Source organism: Podarcis melisellensis (assembly GCF_964234715.1).
Source record: "Podarcis melisellensis genome assembly, chromosome: 4".
NCBI lineage: Eukaryota > Metazoa > Chordata > Lepidosauria > Squamata > Lacertidae > Podarcis > Podarcis melisellensis.
In genome coordinates this window covers 25,814,552-25,837,935 of record NC_138531.1, presented here as the reverse complement: position 1 = coordinate 25,837,935, position 23,384 = coordinate 25,814,552, and the positions used below count along the sequence as shown (strand labels likewise).

At 42.2% G+C, this 23,384-nt stretch overlaps 1 protein-coding gene across 2 annotated transcripts in view; it reads left to right on the top strand.

Annotated features, from left to right (window-relative positions):
- The first annotated feature begins 368 nt into the window (after positions 1 to 368).
- Positions 369 to 23,384, top strand: part of NALF1 (NALCN channel auxiliary factor 1) — a 343,840-nt gene continuing 320,824 nt past the window's right edge. The window contains exon 1 of one of the 2 annotated variants that reach the window (XM_081908250.1): positions 369 to 1,094. In XM_081908250.1, the coding sequence (XP_081764376.1) occupies positions 427 to 1,094 (668 nt within the window). In that variant the 5' untranslated portion in view covers positions 369 to 426. The remainder of the gene's footprint in view (positions 1,095 to 23,384) is intronic. The other variant, XM_081908249.1, reaches the window with a different exon arrangement.

The window sequence follows — 23,384 nt, the reverse complement described above, 5'->3', positions numbered from 1 at the left end:
CCAGGAGGGTCTCGTCTGGGGCTAGCGGGGGCCCGGCTCGCGGGGTCCCCCGGCTGGCTCTCCAGGGCGCCGGGGTGGGGGGCGGCGGCGGCGGCGGAGCAGCGCGCCATGAGGCGAAGGGCGGGAAGCGGTGGGCTGGCCGAGTTGGCGCCAAAATGGGGGCCCGCGCTCTGACCATGCCCGGGTGACAGGGAACGTGAGGGAGGGAGGCAGGGGACGGCGACCGGCCCAGCCCAGCCCAGCGCGCAGGAGCACCACCACCACCGTCCCCGCCACCCCCATTAGCGCCGCCGCCGTCGTCGTCGCCCTTCTCTGAGGGGGGAGCCTGGCGCCCCGCCGCGCCGTGTCCATGCCCGTGGGGCCGCCGAGCGCGGCTGCGGAGCCCCCCTCGCCGTGGAGCCGGCCGGGGCTGCGCGCTCCCGAAATATGAGCAGCCGCCCCCCGGGAGGAGCCGGCTCGGGCGTGTGCTTCGGCCCGCGGGAGCCCGACAAGCCCTTCGCGGACTCGGAGCGGGCGCAGAAATGGCGCCTGTCGCTGGCCTCGCTGCTCTTCTTCACCGTGCTGCTCTCCGACCACCTGTGGCTCTGCGTTGAGGCCAGGCAGGTCGCGGCCGGGCGCCACCGGGACCCAGAGCGGGCGGGAGCGGGCAGGGAGGACGGCATGGACGGCGCGGCGGAGGCGGAGGGCGGCGGCGGCGGCCAGTGCTTCAGCCTGCTGGGCGACGCCGAGGCTGCGTGCCGCCGCCTGCAGCAGCCCGGAGCCTCGGCCCAGGCGGAGCTCTACCTTCCCTTTTGTAGTTCCTACACGCTGCGCGAGCTCTTCGCCGGGCTTTCCCGCCCGGACACTCTGAACTGCACTCTGGACCTAGGCGAGGGGGACGAGGACGAGGAGTTGGATGGCGAAGGGCGCCGCAGGGAGGAGGAGGAGGAGGAGGACGATCGGCTCGGCTCTTGCCGCCGCTGCGTCCTGGCTTACCAGAACTACGACCAGCAAGCGCAGGACCGCTACCGAGAGTTCGAGCTCGTGCTGCAAAAATACTTGCAGGCGGAGGAGTACTCGGTGAAATCCGGCCCGGAGGATTGTAAGGTAGGAGTGTAGGTGGTTTTGTTTGTTTTTAACCCCCACCACTTTGGCAATGTCTTTCTCCCACCCCTCCAACCCCTCGGATTCACTCTTGGTCTCTTTGGCGACGCTGAGGTTTGTGGCTTCGTTTCTGGCTGCTTCTCCCTCTCCTCCCTCCTTCCCCCGGTCCTGATCGTATGCGATGGGCTCCTGACTCGCGCTGGCCCCGCTCTGACTGCCAGGGGCTGGAATGCGGCTTGGCAGGGGAAGAGGCGCTGCGTGCCAATGAGCAGGACCCGGGAGCGCGTGGGCTGCTGCTGCTGCTGCGCGGAGGCGGCGGGTGTTGGGGGGGGGGTGCGTGGGAGGGGGAGGCCGAGACGTGGTCGCCAGCGGGGGTTTCCCTGGTCCTGAAATGATCAGGGGATCTCGCTTGTTTCCCGGAACTGAAAAAGCGTCATTCGCGTGGCGGTGCGAAGGTCTGCTTTCTTCGCAGGGGAGGGTGGGGGCATTAACTTCCGAGGTGCTGGATCAGGGCTGTTGTTGGGATGGATGGAGTTGGGTCCTGAACTTCTGAGTGAGGAGGCGCTGCTTCTCTCGGGCTTGGTGGTTTGTCTTTCGTTTAAGGAGAGCAATGCCAAAGACCTTGGGCATCTGTTTGGTGCCCTTCCTCAGCTTCTGGCAAATTGGTTGGACGAGACCAAGGACAGCTCTGGTCAAGAACTTTCTTGTGTGTCTCTGGAGGGACAGCGTTGTGTAGGACATTTGCTGCGAAAGCTCTGCATGCTGTTGAACTCAGGGAATCAAAAGCCTGGTAATTTTCCTGGGGTGTCCTAAGAGTCTGGTAATTGAGTCTTAGAGGAAAGGAAGTGATCCCAGGTGGCTCTTCTTCTCTCTTCTGTGTGTAAATGTCTCTGTTTCAAGTCTGCTCTGCCGAATCCCTGGAGTTGAAATATGCCCTGGGTTTATGGGAGTCGCAAGCAGAGTCTGCAGCGAACTGTGTGTGTGGGGAAAAGTAGTGATGGCAGAGTCTCAGTGACTGCCTCTTTGCTCTTTGTACATAATTCTGATTTCCCATTTTGCCCTAACCTCAGGCACCTTGTCCTTTAAGAAAAGTGTTGCTCTTGCTGTAGTGACATGTTTCTAAGGTTGCAGTTCAGTGCACACTGCTGTGGGAATAAGTTCCACAGAAATCAATGGGGTCTAGCTTCAGAGATTCTGGATAATAGGTTCTGGGTAGTAGCTGTCAACTTTGTACATGAACTGTTGTTTGGTGCTTTAAAACAACAACAACCAAGGGCTAGAAGCAGTTAAAAAAACAAACATATATGCAAGGCCCTGATTTAGGTATTGATGCATCTTGTTGATTTCAGTAGAAGCTACTTCCAGGAATTGTGTTTGGGATAGTAATATATTATATTGTGTAGTGGAACTGCAGTGTTTTCTTTAGGGCTTATCACCCTGATGTAATTTTAGAGCATCCAAAGAAAATCTAAATGTTGTAGATGTAATGAGTATTGGCCAACTTACTTTTTTTTTAAAGGAAAGCAATGCTTCTTGAAAGGATTTGCTTGTCATGGAAACAGGGTATAAGAAGTAAACCCCCCGCAGATAATTTTTAAAGTTTACATTGAATATATTACCTTTATTTATAAGCAGAGCAGTGATGATCTAAGAGCTGCTGGGATGCAAGCATCAGTTCAGGTTTGCAAGTCCTTAAATAGTATCTTTAAGAGTTTGAATGCTTACTTGTGTGACAAAAACAAATTGCTGCTTATTGTTAAAGTGAAAGGAGAAACTGCTTTGTGGGCTGGAAATATTCAGAGTCTGCTTCTTAACAGCAGACATTTTATTTTGTTCGGGAATAAAGTCTGCAAGGCAGTTTTATGTGATGGAACTGCGGTACATAGAGCTGCGAATGCCTGGTGCTGTCCATGGTGCTGCAGATTTTCAGTACTGTCCATGGTGCTTGATGTCATAAGCAATGCAATGTAACTGTGTTCTCAGAGCCTTAGGTTTAGTCATAACAAATCACCTATTTCGATAAATGTAATAACTGAGCACTTTAATGTTTGATACGTTTGATGCATATATAGTATGAACGGTGGATATTGTGACTTGAATATTGGAAAGCACATACTACAGTATGCTAACTGTGTTCAAATATGTAACTATGAAGTTTTAATGCTTTTGCAGTCTGAAATGTTTGCTTTTAGGGGGGGAAATGGACCAAGGCTTGTAGTACTGTTTGAGAGTAATGTAACAGATATATTAGAATACCATTTTACTGAACACACATTTGACACTCTATATCTGTGCTTTTATCCACAAATAAAACCTCTGGTATGATGTAGATATGTTTCTTTCGGTTTACGTGACGGTTAAGGGTACATTTTGTTATGATTCAGCTGTAGGTAGGCCTTACATAAACTGGAACCTTACTTACAGCCCATATTATGTCTTATTTAATTGTTTGGTCTGTTGTGGGCTACTTTTCACTGTGCATTAAAAGAGGCAAGAATATTGAATTAAGTCGGCCGGCATGCATCTAAGCAGCAAAGCTGTTAAAACTGTTCGTTTCCATTTTAGAAAAGAGAGCACTTCTTCCAGTTTACAATTTGTACTTGATGACAAAATCAATGATGCTTGCTATGCACACCATCTCCTGTAGCATTTGTATTCTGTCATGTATTTACTTCCTACTAAAGCAGCCTCAGATAACAATTGGTTAGTATATTAGAAAGCAGAAACTATAGCATTGCTGATGTCCTGTCTGAACATTAAAATGTATGCCTAGAATGATATTGGCAAGGATAATTGGCAAAGGCTCTTAATGCTACACAGTTTGTACATTTTATCAATATGCTATAGAGAGCTACTTATTCACATTTCTTTTTCCAATGTGCAGTTTTTAAATCTTTCCTATCTATGTGGCAAGCAACCCAAGCAAAATATGGTACTGTACTGCATCAGTTTCTATGTAGTAGAAGAGTATTTTTGCGGTCATAGCTCACAGTTCTCTCCAGTTAGAAAGATGCTATGAATTGCTGAGTATGAACCCAAGTTTTTAATTTTATAAATCAGATTAACATATAATTTATCCCGAACTTACTTGGATTTACCTGATGTACTGGCATGACTGGTTGGTTTAGAATTAAAATTAAAAACCACATCTAAGATTGTTAGATATTTTTGTATTGGTATTGGAAGTGGAATTATTTTGATAGCTCGTGGTAATGGTGTAAGTATGTTTATGGTTGTTCATGCAGTGGTACCTCCAGTTGTGATTAGGATCTGTTCTGGAGTTCCGGTCGGATCCCAAGGTTTCTGCAACCTGAGGACTGCTTCTGCACATGCGCATGGGGTGAAACCCAGTAAAATACTTCCAGGTTTGCTGCACACACATCCCGAAGTTTACGTAACCAGAGGGTTACGTAAACGGTGGTACGACTGTACAGTAGAATGCGCCAATTTTATGTGTCTGTTTAGATCTGGCCTGGGTGCTGATTTAAGGGCACATGTTGTTGCTGATTCTAACTTTGCAAAGTTTTAATTACAGTTGGACAATTTCATGCTTTCCTCTTGAGAATTTTGCAAAGGTGAAGCCCTAGGCCAATTACCTGACAATTAAGATTATAGTTGTGTAATTTACTAGAATGCCCATGGCTCTTGACTTGAGTTGATGGGTGCTATCTTTTAACAACCTAGAATGAACCCTTTTGCTTTGCAACTTTTCATTTATAATTTCCATATCCTTGTAAACAAGTTGGAATTTTACATATTTACAAAGCATGGTATTCATATATTCATTTTGATTTTTTAAGCCATCCATTACTATGTACCTCACTGGAAAAGTTACTTAGACAGGTTTGGAGACATACCAGACTCCATACCAGACATCCCTTGTTTTCATGGAAGATGGAATAAATTGGAGCTCAAACCTCATTCTTGTCTTCAGAGGATGTCTTCAAGTGTTTCTTAAGTCTTCAAGTGTTTCTTAAGCCTCAGGTTGTTGCTAAACGAGAACTGGGTCTACTAATAAAGTTCATGCCAGCATACATGCGTAAAAAAACATTTTAGTGAAGCCAAGTATTTGAACACATGTGTTTCAGAAGTATTGCAGACATAGTTTTAGGCCTAGAATCCAGCACAGAATTAGGCATGTTTGAGCCCACTTGGCTGGATGCTGGAGTCAACCTCGCTACCAGCCTCCTATTGAATTTATCAGTGGTGAAACATTGCTCCATGATAGAGACAGTGCCATAATTCCCTCTTAAAAGGCTCCCCCTGCTCAAATACAACAGTACGGGCAGTCAAAAGCACACTGCTATTTCTATCTCCCTACTCCTCCAAGGAGGAAGCAGGGCAGGTTGAGTGTCCCAATCCTCTCTGATGTTTTCTGAGGGTTTAGTAATCATCCAGTGCGTGTTTCTTCCTGCTACTCCAGTATGCTCCAGTAAACAATGGTTGGGGGGGGGGGAGGCGGAGAACAAGACTAGGCCTTTTTTGCAGTGGTTCCCCACTTGCGGAATGCTCTCCCCAGAGAGGTTTGCCTGGTGCCTTTGTTACAGATCTTTATCGGCCAGGCAAAAACATTCTTCTTCTCCCAAGCTGCTGGAGAATTAAACAATCTATGGCCTTTTAATCTGTGTGGGTGTGTGCATGGGTGTGTATGCATATTGTTTTTGTTAGTATGTTACGTGTTTTTGTGTTTTGATATTGTAAAGTGTCCTATGATGCTTGGATAAAAGGCAGTATAGAAATTTAATAAAAAATTGATAAAATAAATCAAATGTAGACAAGGCTCAAACTGGATCAAAAGCAAGAACGGGCCAAATTGGTAGGGAGATGCAAATGTTGAGAAATGAGGGCTGATTTGATTTACACGCTTGAACTTTAATGCCTTGATCCAAAGTCATGGAAGTGTTAAGGTTTCTCATTAAACATGGTGAACATTGAACAAAATTCCTAGAGCACAGCATGGGCAAAGAATCAAGTTCTTAAGCAGCAAATACATTGAGATGGCAGAATGTATTTTCATATCCAAGTGCATTATACACTTAGTTCTAGGAAAATCATAGTGCAATCCTGTATGTGTCTACTTAGAAGCAAGTCCCAGATAAGTAGGTACGAGATTGCAGCCTTGGGGAACGTTTTACTCATGTACACATCATTAGGATTGTTTGCGTAACTTATTTTGAAGCATAATGGGTTTCCTCTCTTCTTGTTCTACCTGGAGAATTCAAGGTACATAAAAATAGAATTCAGTTCAAGTTAATGCTATGAATAAAGTTTAAATATTTTTACATTTATGAACAATCATGCAAAAGTACAAGTATACAATATTAACATATTTTAATAAATCATGCATGTAGCAGGTGTTGCTTTGTCAGACTATAGAAAACAAAACATAGCCCTCTGCAACTTATTCCAGAACTTTGTAAACATTGTACAGGTTGCTTGGGGTCGATTGGTGCTTGTTTTATGCTGAATTGGATTTTATGGCTGGATTTATTGCAGGGTTGTTTTACCAGTTTATTGTTTTATTATTGAATTGCTGCAATTTGAAATGTTGCTTGTATTGCTGCTACAGGCTATTTAGAGAATATTTTTATTAGTTGACTCATAAATGGAAATAATAAATACATACATTGGCCACTTTCGTATAAAGCAATTATTGATGGTGCTTCATTCCTGAACCTTTGATCATGGCCTATAAATACAGTCAACATGAAGGTATAAATATAATCCTTGCAACCAGTAGGGAAATAATCTTCTTCTTCAGCAGTCACACATAGCCGAGTAAGATTGTCTTCCATGAACACGATCTTAACAGTGAGTCCGTAAGTGACTGTGGAGGCCAATTCTGGATCCACATGTCCTTCCACAGTGGGGACATAGGTTTCCGGGTAGGAGCTGATCACGGTGAGGGTTTGCCAAACTTGCACATTTCCCCCTTTCGTCCTGAGTTTGAGTGTCTTCACAGTTCATGACACCTTTGGTAAAGACTGTTCTCCAACTGGAGCGCTCACAGGTCAGTGTTTCCCAGTTGTCAATGTTTATACTAAATTTTAAAAGATTTGCCTTGAGAGAGTCTTTAAACCTCTTTTGTTGACCGCCAGCATTACGCTTCCCATTTTAAAGTTCAGAATAGAGTAGTTGCTGTGGAAGACAATAATCAGGCATCTGAGCAACATGACCAGTCCAACGAAGTTGATGTTGAAGAATCATGGTGATCTTTGCTTCTTCCAGTAAACTGGCATTAGTTTGCCTGCCTTCCCAAGTGATGTGTAATTTTTTTTTTTGAGACACCGTTGATGGAAGTTGATCTAGTACCAAGATGAGATATGTTGGGCTTGTGCGACTTACTTTTTTAGTTTTACTAGAACCCTGAGATCTACCAACTGGAGCCAGGTACAAAATAGTGGTGGTGATGGAAACACAGATTGAAAGAACCATGTGACGTGTGCTCTCAAGGACATGCTTAGTAGCTCAGTAGTATGTTTTCAGTACCAGAACTGAGCAAACAGTCTCATCACACAAAAACTCAGTCCTGGTTTCCTCAATATGCAGGGGCAGGCTCAGTATGTGGTGTACCAGATATACAGGGGCAACCCTTTACTTAACAGAACAATTCTACCTCTTAAATATTTATTGGCTGGTTGTTTTGCTTTTGTCAAGCACACTTCAAGTGGCACCACAGATACACTCCCCCCCGGGGTCTCAAATCTCTCCCAACATACTGTTATATTTTTTTGGGTGGGCCCCCCAAGAAATTAATAAAGGATTTTGATTGGGATGTGAAGGTAGAAATACAAACTGCAGAGGAATTCTTAGACTAGCCTATGCAAAATGACCTGCCCTTTAAGAAACAACAGAGGGGCATTGGCAGTGCAAGATAACTGCCCTTCCCTCTCCCTTGCCCTGAGGTGTGAACAGAGACAGGGGTTTGGAAAGCTGCTGGGATAACTGTGTGTTTGAGGTGACACAAAAGGAGAGCCTGGTAGCAAGGGGTTGTGGGAAGGAGAATGAGGAGGAAGGTACAAGTCCTTTTTGAAATGACCATGCTGTAAGATCTGGAGTCCCTCCATGCAGACTGAAGGTGTAAATAGGTGAACAGACATTTTTTCCTTAAAGCTACGACAGTCTCCGCTGTGTTTCAGTTCTCCAAAGGTACACAGATCTAAGAGAGTGCCTGGAACCCCATGGGCTCTTGCCACCGCTCAGCAGAGAGAAGGAGAGGCACCCAACTTTTGTAACAATACATTGAAAATCTCGTTGGAGACCTTAAAAACACCCCCAAAACTATTAATGTGATTTTGATTTATTTATTTTTGAGATTGGCTGAAGGTTAAAAAGGAATAACTTGCAACTTTATGGAACAAACACCATATTATTGTTGTATATTCATAAACAGGTGTAAGTGCTAACAAACATAATTGTGTTTATTTGTTTTATTTAAGACGTTTATGTTCATGCTGCTTAGTCATTAGCATTTTTAATTGGTGTGCATAAAAGCAAACCGCAGAAAATGAAACAATAATACAGTAAAAATTTATCAGGGAACCAGTTCATATGACTGGGAAAGAAAGGTGCTAATCACAAATGTTTATCATAATTGGGTTGGGCTGTTTAACTGATAATGGAGTTGTTACGCGTGCCTTTTGTATAAAGGAAGGTCTCACTTCTTAAAATGCAAGAATGTTGAATTAATGAGGATGTACATCTTGACTATGTAATATATATTTCACAAAAGGGATGCGGGTGGCGCTGTGGTCTAAACCACTGAGCCTCATCAGAAAGTTGGCGGTTTGAATCCCTGTGACGGGGTGAGCTCCCGTTGCTTTGTTCCAGCTCCTGCCAACCTAGTAATCGAAAGCACACCAGTGCAAGTAGATAAATAGCTACCTCTGTGACGGGAAGGTAAATAGTATTTCCATGCACTCTGGCTTCTGTCACGGTGTTCTGTTGCTCCAGAAGCGGTTTAGTCATGCTGGCCACATGACCTGGAAAACTGTCTCCAGACAAATGCTGGCTCTCCTGGCCTGAAAGCGAGATGAGCGTCACAATCCCATAGTTGCCTTTGACTGGACTTAACCATCCAGGGGTCCTTTACCTTTTTACCTTTATATATTTCACACATACTTTGGGTGATATCCATTGTTAGTTATACTCAGAGTATGGCCCACTAGAATCACTGAAATCAATTTACTTAAGTCCTACTTAAGTGTGACTTATTTGATATCATCCTATAAACCTAAAGATACCACTTTTACTGAAATCAGTAGACATTTTGAACCATGCATGAGGCACGACCAAAGTACAGGCTTGCCTTGTGATACGTTACCATTCGATTTCAAAATTCCTGCTTTGCTGTATTTATCGGATGCTTCAATATAATCAAATTTAGGCCACAGCTAAGCACTTCTGAAAGTCTCACACATAAAATCCTTCAGTGATACCAGTACTTGTTAATCTCACAATGCCTATTTTAAAAGTGCAGTTCCACTCTTGAAACTCTTTTCAAATTGAGAATAGTTCATATTTATTTAGTGCAGCTTAAAAAAAGCTTACAATGCTCAGTTAATAAAAATATGTATGAGAGGTATTTATGATCAAAAGGGAAATGAGAAATATTTCACCAAGCAGTAAGCTCTAATTATAGGAGTCATAATCATAAAAAAGATTAAAAAAAAAATACTTTCTGAGTCTGAATTGTATTTTGGCTTAATTTCAATTCTGGAGGATGTATCCTGATACAAGCATTTTATTTAATTTTTTAAAAAATTAAAAACCACCAGTCCAACATGCAAAAGCTGTACTGAGAATGTGCGCTAGAGCTATGGTTGGCAGCTGTTTTTAGAGGTAGGTAACTTTGAGGGAATTGGGAGTGGAGATTCAATTCTATCTCCCCTGCTAATGGCTTGCTAGCAAACTTAACTGTTGCTCTCTACCTCTTTAATGGGGGGTTTTCGAGGCAGCAGAACAAAGGATGACAATGAGATGTAAAGTTAGATCGAACTCCAGAATCCTCTTTGACACTGCATTCACTCAAGGCAAGACCTATATTTAGGGTTCATGCTGTTACTGAAGTGATACGGTAACTCTGCCCTTTGGCTTATTGTGTGCCATAGTTGTTTGTGAAGCATATTCATTTCAATGTCAAGTTTCTTTGGTATAGACTGAGTGTTCCCCATCCGTCTTCCTTTCTGTAGTTCTATTTTACCTGTCAGGCCAGCCGGCAGCATTAAATAAGGTGCTTCCTAATTGTGCTGACCACAGAGAAGACTCCGTAGAATGGTATGAAGTCCCGTCTATGGCAAAAACATGTTTGCAGTGTAGACTAATTGCCATGCCTGCACAGCCAGCATGGCTAGGATAGGTTAACCCACATTTCAACCACTTCAGATTGGCATCTGTCACCACGTCATGTGGTCGTGAATTGCATAGCTTAACGATGCGCTGTGTGAACAAGCATGTTGTGGATCTGGCTGGGTGGCAATGCTCAAAATAGCAGAGTGGTGAGACGTATATGTGAACACATTTTGTGTGAGTTCTGCACTTGCCACTTCAACACTGTATTATGTTCGTACTGGCCCTCATAGTGCAGCTGGCAAACCTTCCACATGATGGATTAGGTTTTGCCACTGGTACACCTGCCAAGGTTGCTTTTTGTTTCTTGCACTGTCAAAGCATAATCTCACATTCTCACTTGTTGTGGTGAGGTGCGCTAACAGAAACAGGGATGGGGGGTGGGGCTCACCACTCCTGATTTGTTTTATTGCTGTTCTGTGGGAGTCTTCTGTGAATGTACAATGCATAGAAGGCATCTTGTGGAGGAGTTTCATTCACTGTTTCTGACCTTTCTTTGCTCTTCTTTCCCCTACCTCAAGCACCCTGTTGTTCCTTGGAGAGAGAGAGAGAGAGAGAGAGAGAGAGAGAGAGAGAGAGAGAGAGAGAGAGAGAGAGAGAGAGAGAGAGAGGTGACCAGTCTTGGCAGCAGGCCACTGATAGCAGCTAGTGGTGGGACAGCGACAGGTTGACAGATAGATAGCATCTCTTCAAGAACTAGTGCCAAATTATGGACTCCAGCTTGTGGATCCCTAATGTAGAATCACTTTATCACTTTGAAACAAGGTTAAAGTAGGGCTCTCTTTTACTGGCTCTCTGTCATACTACCAATTTCTCATTAAAAAGATGAACCTGTTGATATTTGCTCTTCAACAGTTTACTCCACGATGATTCTAAGCACATCTACTTGTCAGTAGGTTGTCAGTAAGTCCCACCAAAATCAGTGGAGCTCACTTCCAAGTAATGAGTTTAGAATCAAGGTAAGATGCAAGCTATATTTATTTATTTATTTCAAAGTAGTCCTATTACAGTAAGTGAGATGATTCCAAAAACTAAAGTGTTCCCAAACTCAATAGCTATGATTCTGTTTTTTCTTTCTTCTTCAGTTGGTTTGCAGCAAGTTATTTATGAAGGGTATTACTTACAATGTAATATGCTCCTTTGAATCAGCATTCAAAATTTAATTTGTATCCGTTATGCTTTCACTTAGGAAACAAATTTTGATGTTGCGTTTCATTTTATAAGGAAGGTTTTGAACAACTCTGTGTATTAAAGCCAGTTAGAAATGTTAATTAAATTACTTTACAGATTACTACACTGGAGCAGTTGAGCTCTAAATATAAAGATACAAACCACAAACCTTTATAGATGTGTTACTACCATTATTTTCCCTTATAAGAACTCTTGAGCTGGGACTTTCTAAATATATTCGAATGAGTGATTGATAAAATAGCCTCTTTCAGAGAAGCAAACACAACAAAAGAGAAGCAACACAGATAATCAGATGATGGAGTATTTTTGTTTCCAACTTGCATCAGTACTGCTTCATTATGGCAAACATGTCTGAGAATTGTGAAGATTTTGGATGCAAACCACAGATTTTGGATGGCAACACTGTTGAGTACCTTGGCTTTGCTCAGAAAGGACTCATAAGCATGAAGGTTTAGCAGTTAACAAATTTTATTCACTGTTATGGTGCTCCTAGTTCTGTTTCGAAGATATTTTTTTTTACAGAGCAAAGGGAAATAATTCCAGATTGATCAATAAACTGTATCTTTGACCGTCTTAGGAGTAAAAAACCCTTAAGAAAACACAAGTGAAGATCAAATCCTGCTATTTACTTCACCACAAAGTATATTGGAAAAGGGCATTCAAGTCTTACCCTGATGTTCCATTATGGGATTGGGAGTTACAGAGCTGCAAACTATTGTTTCATTTGGGAACTGCACGTGTTTGACCTTCACACAAAATGTGGTATTTAGCATGAGATTGATAGCCTCATCTTAAGCATATTTATTCAGAGATAAATCTTTCTGGATTCAACAGGAATTATCCCCCCCCATCTAATGTGCACATGCCTGCAATTGCTTGGCAGCCTCAGCCTCATGCTGTCTTGGAATAAGCTCCCTTGAAACCCTTTGAGATTTCTTGTTCTTCTTAGTTCCTGCATGCCAGCAGCCCATGAAAAAGGAGGAAAGAAGGAAAGGTCTCCTGACAGGCTGGCCAACAGTTCTGTGCTTACAGAAGAATCAGCAGCCCTACTTGTTCCTCTGTCTCTGACCTCGACTGTTTCATCTGCCTTCAGTTAGCTCTTTCTCCAAATTAGCTTCCTCGAGTCCTGTGCTGCACTAGTCTGCATTTTCCTCTTTATTATCCTGCCCTCACCACCTTTCCCTGGACGCATCTAGGGATCCTGACATCATTCTGGCTTGACCATTGACCCTGTCGGGCCACATTTTGTGACATTCACAAAAGTCAGTCTGGCGCAAGAGGGTAAAAATATAATGTATGCTGATAATCGGTTGCCCATGGGCATGAGTATTCAGAAACTGCAATGATATATAGTGCATGTTAATATAACGGTTACAAATATCAAAGCCTGGGCCAGGGAAAATATATAGTAGAACAGGAAGAACAGTGTTTTGTTTTTGTTTTGCAAATTTCAGTGCTGCCATTGGAGTTTTGCAGAGGAGCATTTTTATTGGCTCCAAAAAAATCGTGAGAAAGGTGCAAACCATGTTAAACATTGAACTGCCATGTTTAATATAAATTTGATATGAGTCCTGCTTTTTGTGAATGTTGGTAGAAAGTCTAATCGAAAGCATATGAACTACATATAAATTTATTTGGTTATGTGGTTTAAATCCGCAGGAAATGATGCCTACTTACTGGTGAACTGAGGCTGCTCTCCTGTGCATGCTTACATGGGAATAAGCTGCACTGAACACAGTTGGATCCCCTTCCCCTGCGTAAACATGCAACGCTGTTTCTTTATATCAGTACTTTATTGCAATGTCAGTATAATCGGAACAAGCGTTAAGTTCACAATATATTTTATACGCTTGCAAAGTGAAGAGCTAATGACAGGGTATGCTGATTGATAATGTCCTAGGAAGTTTGCCACATAAAGAACACACTCCTTGTTGAAAGCTCCCAGTTTCTTGGTTCTCAACCAATGACAGTAATTTATTGTTGTCAGATTAAATGCAGTTCCTGCTTTTCGTTGCCATGTATAACCTTTCCTTTCCTTTTAGTCTATTGATCTTTCAGACATCTAACGTCAAAATAGGATGTGTCACATTTGTTGGAGGCATGAGGTCATAAGAATGAATTATTCTCTTTCAAACATTGGTGTTGCTTGCACAGGTGACGACTCCTTTGTAAAAGTCGAGTTACTAAAAGTAAGTCAGAGCACTACAACGGGACTTGTGGCTAAGTGAGAAGATCACAGGTAACTTCTGCAAATCATACTTGCCTCTTCCTGTTTGTCCTTTACCACTTATTTAATGTCAAGGATAAAAAAAATTAACTTAATATTTCATTTTTTAAAAATAAAAAGTAGGATGCAATGTGGTATACAAGTCTTAGCAAGCAAGCAAGCAAGCAAGCAAGCAAACAAACATCAACCTGTGTTTGTATTTATGTTAAGCATTTAAAAGCTGCCAGGGCCAATAGTGAATGCAATCTCTTATTAGCATATTTTAATTTCCTTCTCACTTAGCATCCCTTTACAAATATGCTGCCCTTGCAGAGTAGGCTGGTTACCTGGGCCTCTCTATTCAGTTGTGGAAACAAAGATGGCTGCAACGAAATTGCCAGGTGGCGTGACATAAAGAAAGCCTTGAAAAGTCTCTCTGACAAGATGTCAGCCTATGAAGTTAATTACTACACTTCAGCACATGGTGAAGTACAGTATATGAATTCTAAAAGTAGCAAATAGTTTGAAGAACAGAGAAAAAAACCACTACACGTTAAAAGCAAGCAATTCATCTACATGGAAGGAAAATTATACAGCTTAAAAACACAGCGATCGTTTCAGCAGCGAACAATTAACTGAGTGACTTGTATGGAAAAGGTCACAATAAGGAGAGCAAGTGACATTACAAATCACTATCTGCCAGTTTGAGTGATGGAAATCTGGACAATGCAAGAAGTATCCCTAGGAAAGCACTGATTTTCCCACTCCACAGGTCAAATGCTGCCTGCTATTTTAATATAGCAGGGAACATTTGGACCTGAGGTTAGCTTTTATATCCAATCAAGTCATTTAATAGTACTATTAATTTGACTTGTTGACTTTGCCATATCTGATTTTTTTTGTTTTGTATTGTTACGAACTGAGATGTTGTATTTTGGTATTTTGCTTATATATTCTTTGCCTTATTTTCCACCCTTCATCCTAAGGCTGTAGAGTAGATTACAACTCAGAAATCACAGCATAATTTTTTTTGATGACATCTCAGTTATTTAATAATTCAAAATACTGCAGCCAGACACATTGATTTAAACAGCTCATAGTGCCTAAAGCTATTTAGTGGTGGCAGCAGCCCCTAGAGGAAGTGTATTCTATAAGCATGGAACTCTTGCTGAGAAGGTCCTGTTGATGGGTAATTGCAACTGACTATTGCAATAGCCTAACTGGGAGATGACTACTTGGATTGATGTTGACACACTATCCCTATCTGTTGTTTCTTGTGAGCTGGTTTGGATATGGTCCACTGCAAAAAGTGCCATATAACTTTCAGTTTAGTTTAACAACACGACTGTTGAATTTTTGACCTGCTGAAGTTTCTGAATATTTTTCAGGCTTTTGTCTTCCAGATAAGTATGCAGTCAATGCACCAGGCACAGCTATTTTTTTTAAAAAAAAAACATAAACTGCTTGTCATGGCTCTTACTTGCCCATTAAGCAGCTTGCTGGGTCCTGGAGAACTCCCAATCTACAAATCTGCCTTCAGCTTGCTTCCAAATTGGCTGACCCACCTACCATAAATATCTCTGCCTTGTGTAGCGTGAGCTTCAATTTATTAGCCTGTGTTCAGCCCATTGACTTCAGGCACTGCCGAGGGTTGCTTCACTGTGATTTGAGGAAGAACAGATTTAATTGGGTATCATTTGCTAATTGGCGGCATCATACTGCAAAGCCTCATATGACCTCTCTCAGTAGATTCATGTAAATGTGACACAACCTGGGAGACAAGGCAGAACTCTGTGGCACCACATAGAGTTTGCCAGATGCAAAACAGCACTGTAGTCTTTCCATTACCATCTTTTGGAATTTATCGGTCAGACAGGAGTGGACCCAGTGCCAAGGAGTGCTATGTCCAAATCTCAACCCTGACAGGAATACTGTAAGGGGTGGTTCTGAAGTCTTCCAAGAGATCCAGACAAATCAACAGTGATACATGTCCCTGTCTACATTTCGGTGTATGTTGCTTACTAGCACTATCAAGACAGTTTCAGTTCTCGATCCAGGCTGAAATTAGTCTAGATAATTCATGTCCCATTCAAGGATCAATGAGACTGGTAGGCTGCACGAATCTTGTCCATGTCCTTGGGATGTGCGAGCTGCAACTCATTCAAATGATTGCGATTAACAGAGGCTGAGAATACCTCAGGTTAAGTGTATACAAAGGCGCATCTGAGTTGGCACAGGTTCTCTGCAAAAGTGTCTTGCAAACCAAACCGCCAACACACTCTCAAGAGTTGTGAAGACGCAAACTATCTAGAACTGCTCACCTGGATTAGAACTACTCACCTAGATTCACACTGTGCAGCTGGTTTTATATCAGGATACCTGTCAAAGAACTCTCAACTGTGGTTTGGTGAAAATTAGTTGTTGCAGATTGGTCCTCTCCTTTTAAGGAACTAGTTGCAATTTTCTGTAGGGCATCGTGGCCTCTAAAATCCGACTTGTAAGTTTACTTGAAAGACCTGAGAGATGGCCAGGGAAGGGTGAGAGCTTTTCTGAACTCATTGCATCCTACCACCTTTCCTTCTTTTGTAGCTGCTTAAACAGGGTTTGAAACTGACACTGAAAAATAAAACAGTTAAAAAAGAAGCATTAGTGAAGAAATGAACCTCATCCATTGGGCCGTTGATTCTGTAATCTCTTCCCCTGCCCTTCCTTTCTCTCTCTTTTCCTTTTCCCTTAATGGCTGTATCTTTTTCAGATGGCAAGTCGGAGGTGTTGCTGTATTATTGTTTTAGATCTTCTTGCATTAACATCCAAAGAGCATAGATGGTTTTTTTAAAAAAAGCACTTAACTTGTTGTTGTTGTTGTTGAAACAAATCAGAAAATATGCAGTAATCCCTTCAGAAATGTATGGTTCTGTCTGGATGGCAACTCTGTGCCTCTGAGGGAACTCGCTTCCTGCAGAACTGAAGTGTTGATGTTTTGTGAGGAATTGATCTGCACAGTCCTTGCTCCAAGGACACCACTGTAATCGGAGGGTAGTGTGGTGTCACAGCACTGCACCACCTTCTGCCATTCACCTAAACTGCAGAAATGACTGCAGTTGAAATTATTCTCTTAAACATTAGTCTCTCTCTGGTGAACCTTTCCTGCTGCCTAGGTATTTATCTCAGCCATTTAAAATGAAGGACTTGGATTAAGATGATAAGGGCTGTCCACACTAGCTTTTTAAATGAAAGCTAATCTGCCTTTGATATGTATTTGTGACACTTCTAGCCATCAGCATCTGCATAAAGCACTGCTGCAAACAGTAGCTGCTGAAGGACCACACCAAAATCTTATCTGGACAAAAGAGGGGCTTTAGTTTTACTGCTTCAGTTTTAGATGTAACAACTGACTGTGGGCAGTGCATTTTGCTCCGGTGGTTGTTGCTGTTGCGTTCTTGTGGGAGTTGTAAGCTGAGTGGGCCTCTTTGCCCTCTGTCCCTCTGCCACAGATCACTTTCTCCAGCACAAATTATTCCCTGGCATTTTAATTCTGGCTTCTGCGTCTCCCCCTTCCTTCTTGTTTGTTGGCAGTTTGTTTCACAATGTTGAAAACCAGGTATCGCCCAGCCTTACTGTTCATCTCTATATAGCTTCATCCCTGTTTCAGACATTGTGATATATCATGAAGTTTAGCTCTTGATATATCACAATGTTGAGAACCAGCCCTACAGTGTAGGCTATACTGGCGTAGAAAGACGAATCATCTGACTCAGCACATGGCAGTTTCCTATGGGTAAAGATTAGTTCTGTGCCATGCAATGCTTCACCTTTTGATTTATGCACAGCAAATAGCTGTTAAAGGGACAAAAGCAGGCTTTTTCCTGGTCTGTTTGGCAAGGAAAAGCACACACACAAACAAAATCTAATCAGGAAATCCGCCACTACAGACATAGCCCAAGTCTGATGAACTGCAGCTAAACCATTCACAAACCCAGCTTCTTCATTGGGCCCTGTTCTATCTCACTTCCCTGTGGAGTTATAAATTTACAGATAAAACTAATCCAGAGTTTCTTCTGTTTTGATGGGGCAGAAAAAATATCTAAAAGCGCTTGAGGAATAGAGTTTACTTAGGAAAAATAAGGCAGGCAGAGTATAAGATCTGATGTCCCCTATTGAATTGCTTCTATAGCTCCCTGTTTGCTTTCTTTCTTCCCTTTAAGCTAAGGGAAAAGAAAAGGATGGATTATGATGTCTTTCTTAAAAATAGCCACAGTATTGATAACCAGAGACTGAATGAAAATCAGTGTGGGAGAAAATCAGTGGTTGAGGGAGTAAGGGAAGTGTGGTGAATATAGGCTGTTTATATATATTTGAGTGCATTTACTTATTGCACAAATAATATGCTATGCTAGAAATGCTAGCTTTCTATGTGCAAATCGAATGTGCAGCCTGTCCCTAACTGACAAAATTCTCATAGCGGAATGGAAGGTTTCCCACAACAAAACGTATAATTGAATGTATAATACCCACACATGGATTTTAAAGTGGGATAAGTGCACTGCCCATCTTTTTTCTGAACGTTGGTATTGGTATTACTTCAAATGTACTTCAAATGATGGGCAACCATTGCTTTTCTTCTTCCTTTCAATATTCATATCTACCCATCACTCAAGTATGTCACTCAAGAGGTTTTCTGCCTGTTCCATTTTGTCAACCAAAGCAAAATTGAGTTATCAGTAAATTTTTATCCTCTTCTTGTTTTGCAGTCTGCAAATAAGCTCTGGCATGAAACCTGAAGGCTTGCGGTGATTACCTTGAGCTATACTCAGAATTGACCATTTATTTCTGCTCTTTGCTTTCTTTCTTTTTATTATTATGGCAGTTTGATTCTTGAAGTCCTCAGTTTAAAGTGAATGGAGACTTAGTGTAGCTGACAAGTGACGCTCTTGGAATTGTTGAGCCTCATCAGATACAGCTACTTAGCTCCAGCAGCTGAATCAGTGGCTTGTTCCATCACAGCTACAGCAGCACCTTGAACTTGATAAGTAGGGCAGATCCACCCACATCTGTCTCGCTTACTATGCAAAACTGCTTCTATGTAGGCTGTAGTTGCCTAGGCACAGGGTTTGCAAAGCACTGATTATTGCAGACCCTCCATTGCCTCTAAGGGGTGTTGGATGCCTTCTATGGCACAGTTTTCTTCTGGTGGGTTTTTCTATGCCAGTGCTGGTTCCCGAGTTACATTTCTCCACCCAGTAGTGGTGCATGAAGGCATAGGGAGAGGTTATGTTTCGGAAAACAATAGTACTAGATCTTGCATATTCAGAGAGCTGCAGTGGCTAAGAGCTGAACCAGCATGTTTCCCATATAAATTCTCACCTTTGCTATGAACTCATTTGTTGACCTCAGAAAAGTAGGGAAGGAGGGGCGACTGAGTGTGTACTGGAGGAATATCAACATGTCCCCCTATGACCTTTAACCTTTTTGGGTGTTAGCAAGTTTCATAAATAGTCCGTGGGGATGCAGGGACTTAGAGTGGGAGAGTTGCTGTTCTGGTGGGGTGCTAGGAAAGAGTTAAAAATCTGTGGCTAGGAGTGCAATGGGAGATAGTTTTCGCACTCATTTATCTCAGGGCATGCTGCGAGAAGTCAGAGATCTCTGAGGTGGAGAACTTTTGTGTTCTCTGTTCCATTTCTACAGCCACTCCGAGATAAGCAAACTGGTGATGCACTGAAGCTTTGTTAGTCTGTGACTGCTACAAATGTATTTGAGGTCTTAACCAGATATTGCAGGGGGTGGGAGGGAGACAAACTAACCTTAGAGGAACCAAGCTACAGTTTCCTTTCTCATCTGTGACACAGATCCTGGCATGTTTAATAAACCACAGTCAAAGCAAAGCATGATTTACCATAACATTGTATATGAATGCAGACAATGTATGCGAAACGCCTGGAATGTTCAAAAGTACAATATACACACTAAATAACTGTTATGTAATGTGCATTAGCAAAAGCAATGTGACTTTTTTTGTGGTAGAGAATGTCCCAAAGGCCTGCTTAATTGCACGCAGGCCAGTCCATCAAATTGTTGTTCAAACATTATTTGTTGACAAGTGCTAGAAGACCAGCTTTGTAAATGGTGTTTTTCTTTCTTTCTTTCTCAGAAGCCCAGTCCACACAAAAAAGCAAATGATTTGCACAGGGAATATTCAGATGCAGCCTCTTTCAATATGTATCCATAAAGGGGTGGTTTTTGTTTCGCCATACCCTTGCATCTTATTTTTGCAATCAATTTGTAGTCATTTGCTGATTATACTCAGATCTTGTGGTGAGCAGCAGCTACACACAAACCGTGTTGCCAAAAAGCACAGTCTTTAAATCGTTGAGGTTAAAGTGTTTACTGCATAGTGCCTGTTTGTCTGAATTGGGCTGCTGGTGAAGGAAGTGGGTTCAGTTTCTCTAGTGGATATATTTGGTTTTTGAAGACTGGCGCACTCCATGGAGGAATGGAGGCTCTTAATCTTGTTTGAATAGCAAACAAGCTGATGTTCCCTTGAATATTACTGCTCTCTGCTGTGATTAGCTTGATTTACCAGAATATGTTGTCTTGCTTGCAATTTGAAAAATGGGCACCGGAATAGTTATGTATTAGTCCTGGGGATGGATTAAATTGTGCCGCATTCTAGGAAATCTTGCTCTCCCTCTAAAACTGTGACCTGTTATTGTTTTGTCCCATTGAGTATTCAACAAGACAATTCTATTCAGATGTTCTCAAAACCTGACCATGATACATTTGGCATTTGGAGGTGCTGTCTGCTTATTTGTTTAGCAGGTTGTAGGGCATGAGGGTGTTTTCTTGGAGCATTGCTAGTATTTATTCTGCGATGTGGGTATTTTGTGGTGCCCATAACAGTTTCTTAGATTTCCAGGTGGGACCTCTGGCATGTGCCCTTCTTAAAGCCCACCTATTGTGTAGGCTTCACTGTGGTAAAGACGATTCTGGTTAGTTTGCAGCTTTCCTCCCACCTTAGGAATTGGGAAGCTGGTAAATTGAAATCCCAGTGGAATTTTGAGTTAGTAGCCAGTAGCCCCCAACCTGCTCACAGGTCCTTGTATGATTTGTAACAGTGGAAACAGTTGGTCCTGGCAAGTATTAAAAGGTAAAAGGACCCCTGATTGTTAGGTCCAGTCGTGGACCACTCTAGGGTTGCGGCGCTCATCTTGCTTTATTGGCTGAGGGAGCCGGCGTACAGCTTCCGGGTCATGTAGCCAGCATGACTAAACCGCTTCTGACGAACCAGAGCAGCGCACAGAAATGCTGTTTACCTTCCCGCCAGAGCGGTGCCTATTTATCTACTTGCACTTTGACGTGCTTTCGAACTGCTAGGTTGGCCCGAGCAGCGACCAAGCAATGGGAACTCACCCCGTTGCAGGGATTCGAACTGCAGGCCTTCTGATCGGCAAGCCCTAGGCTCTATATTAACCGCTCTCAATTCCAACCTGATAACTGCCACCTGCCCAGATTTTAACATGTCTGAATTAATTTTAAGATGTATTTTAATTAATTGATGCCTGTTTTTATGCATATTGTGTTGTTTTTATGATGTTAGCCGCTCTGAGCCCAGCCTCGGCCAGGAAGGCCGGGATACAAATAAAATTTTATTATTATTATTTAAGAAAAACAATCAAGGATAGAACTGTCAAAGGCTAGCCATGACACTGGTTACAATGGAAACCATGTGCAGAGGCAGGAAACCACAAGGTATAAGATTATCAGACGTTGTGAGCTGGAGATATATATTTCAGGCGACTGATAGACCCACTATGATGGATAGTCAAAATAAACCTTTGTCAAACCCAGTGAGACAGTCATGATCGTGTGTGTGTCTGTGTCTGTCTGTCTGTCTCTCTCTCTCTCTGTGTGAAAGGATCCTGAATGGAACTGAAAAAATATTCAACCCATTGTAGTCAATTTTCAGGTAAATATGCTTCCTGTCTGATGTTTAGCCAGACTGACAGCAAAAGCAAGTTATTGACAAAGCTTTTGTTTTATATAAATGGAAGATTATGTATTGGCACAATGACACATGTATTTGTATGTATGTATTTTCATGGAAAATTACTTAAGCAACGCACTCTCCTCTTTCTAGTACTCCCTGTTCTGATTAAGTCTGACATAGCTATCCAGGTGTATATTTGGATTACTGAATTACCCTTTCCAGAAAATGCAGGACATTTATTGTTCCTTTATTTCTTAGGCTGTAAGCCTGCCATCCATCATTACTCACCATATTCTTTTTTAATCAAAGCAACTCTTATTATAAACATTGTCCAAAAGACTGTCACCTTTGGGTGATGTACAACACAAGCCCCTCATGGCTTTGATGTGTTTCTACAGCAGAAAACTCTTGTGCTTATAATGCACCAGCAAAATATATTTTGCTTAATAATCAATTATCATCAAAGCTTCTTCCACATCAGTATCTGTTCCTATTTCATCGGAATAAATATTCTGCCACCAGAAGAGAGAATGAGGGAAGGGATAGAGTATATATACAGAGTATATATAAAAGTCAGATGGTTAATAATAATAATAATAATAATAATAATAATTGCTGCCTATCTGACTGGGTTGCCCCAACTACTCTGTGTGGCTTCCAACAAATTAAAACACAGTAAGATATCGACATTAAAAAAATAATAATCCATATACAGGACTGCCTTCAGATGTCTTCTAAAAGTCAGATAGTTTTTTAACTCCTTGACATCTGATAGGAGGGCTTTCTACAGGGCAGGTGCGACTACTGAAAAGACCCTCTGCCTGGTTCCCTGTAACTTCACTTCTCACAATTAGGGAACTGCCAGAAAGCCCTTGGAGCTGGATTTCAGTGTTTGAGCTGGATGATAAGGTTGGAGACCCTCCTTCAGGTATGTAGGGTCAAAGCCATTTAGGGCTTTAAAGGTCAGCACAAACACTTTGAATTATGCTTGGAAACATACTTTATATTAGTATTTTTATCCTAATATATTGAGGACTAGTCTTGGGACTGCTTTACATGGTAGCCCTAGATCAGTTTGTGTGGAGAGATTCTGGAATCAAATAAAATTCTTAGATGAGGATGGAACTAGAAATTATGACATCACTTTATGGGCTGTATTCAACTAACTCAGGCATAGGCAAACTTGGCCCTCCAGATGTTTTGGGACTACAACTCCCATAATCCCTAGCTAACAGGACCAGTGATCAGGGATGATGGGAATTGTAGTCTCAAAACATCTGGAGGGCCAAGTTTGCCTATGCCTGAACTAACTTATTGTGCTAGTAGAACCCAGTGCAAGGATCACGATTAATACAACAGGAATTTCCCCCCTCTCCTCCCACTCCTACGCGTTTCCCCAGAACAAGGAAAATCCTTGTGTCGGGGGATGCTTAGCCTTAGTGCTGCGTTGAATACAATCTCATGGGCTAAGGATATTGGGTTTGATATAGGGTTGCACTATTATTACCATATTTTTTTGCCAGAAAACCTATGTTTATGATGCCAAGTTCTACCCTGAAGCAATAATGATAA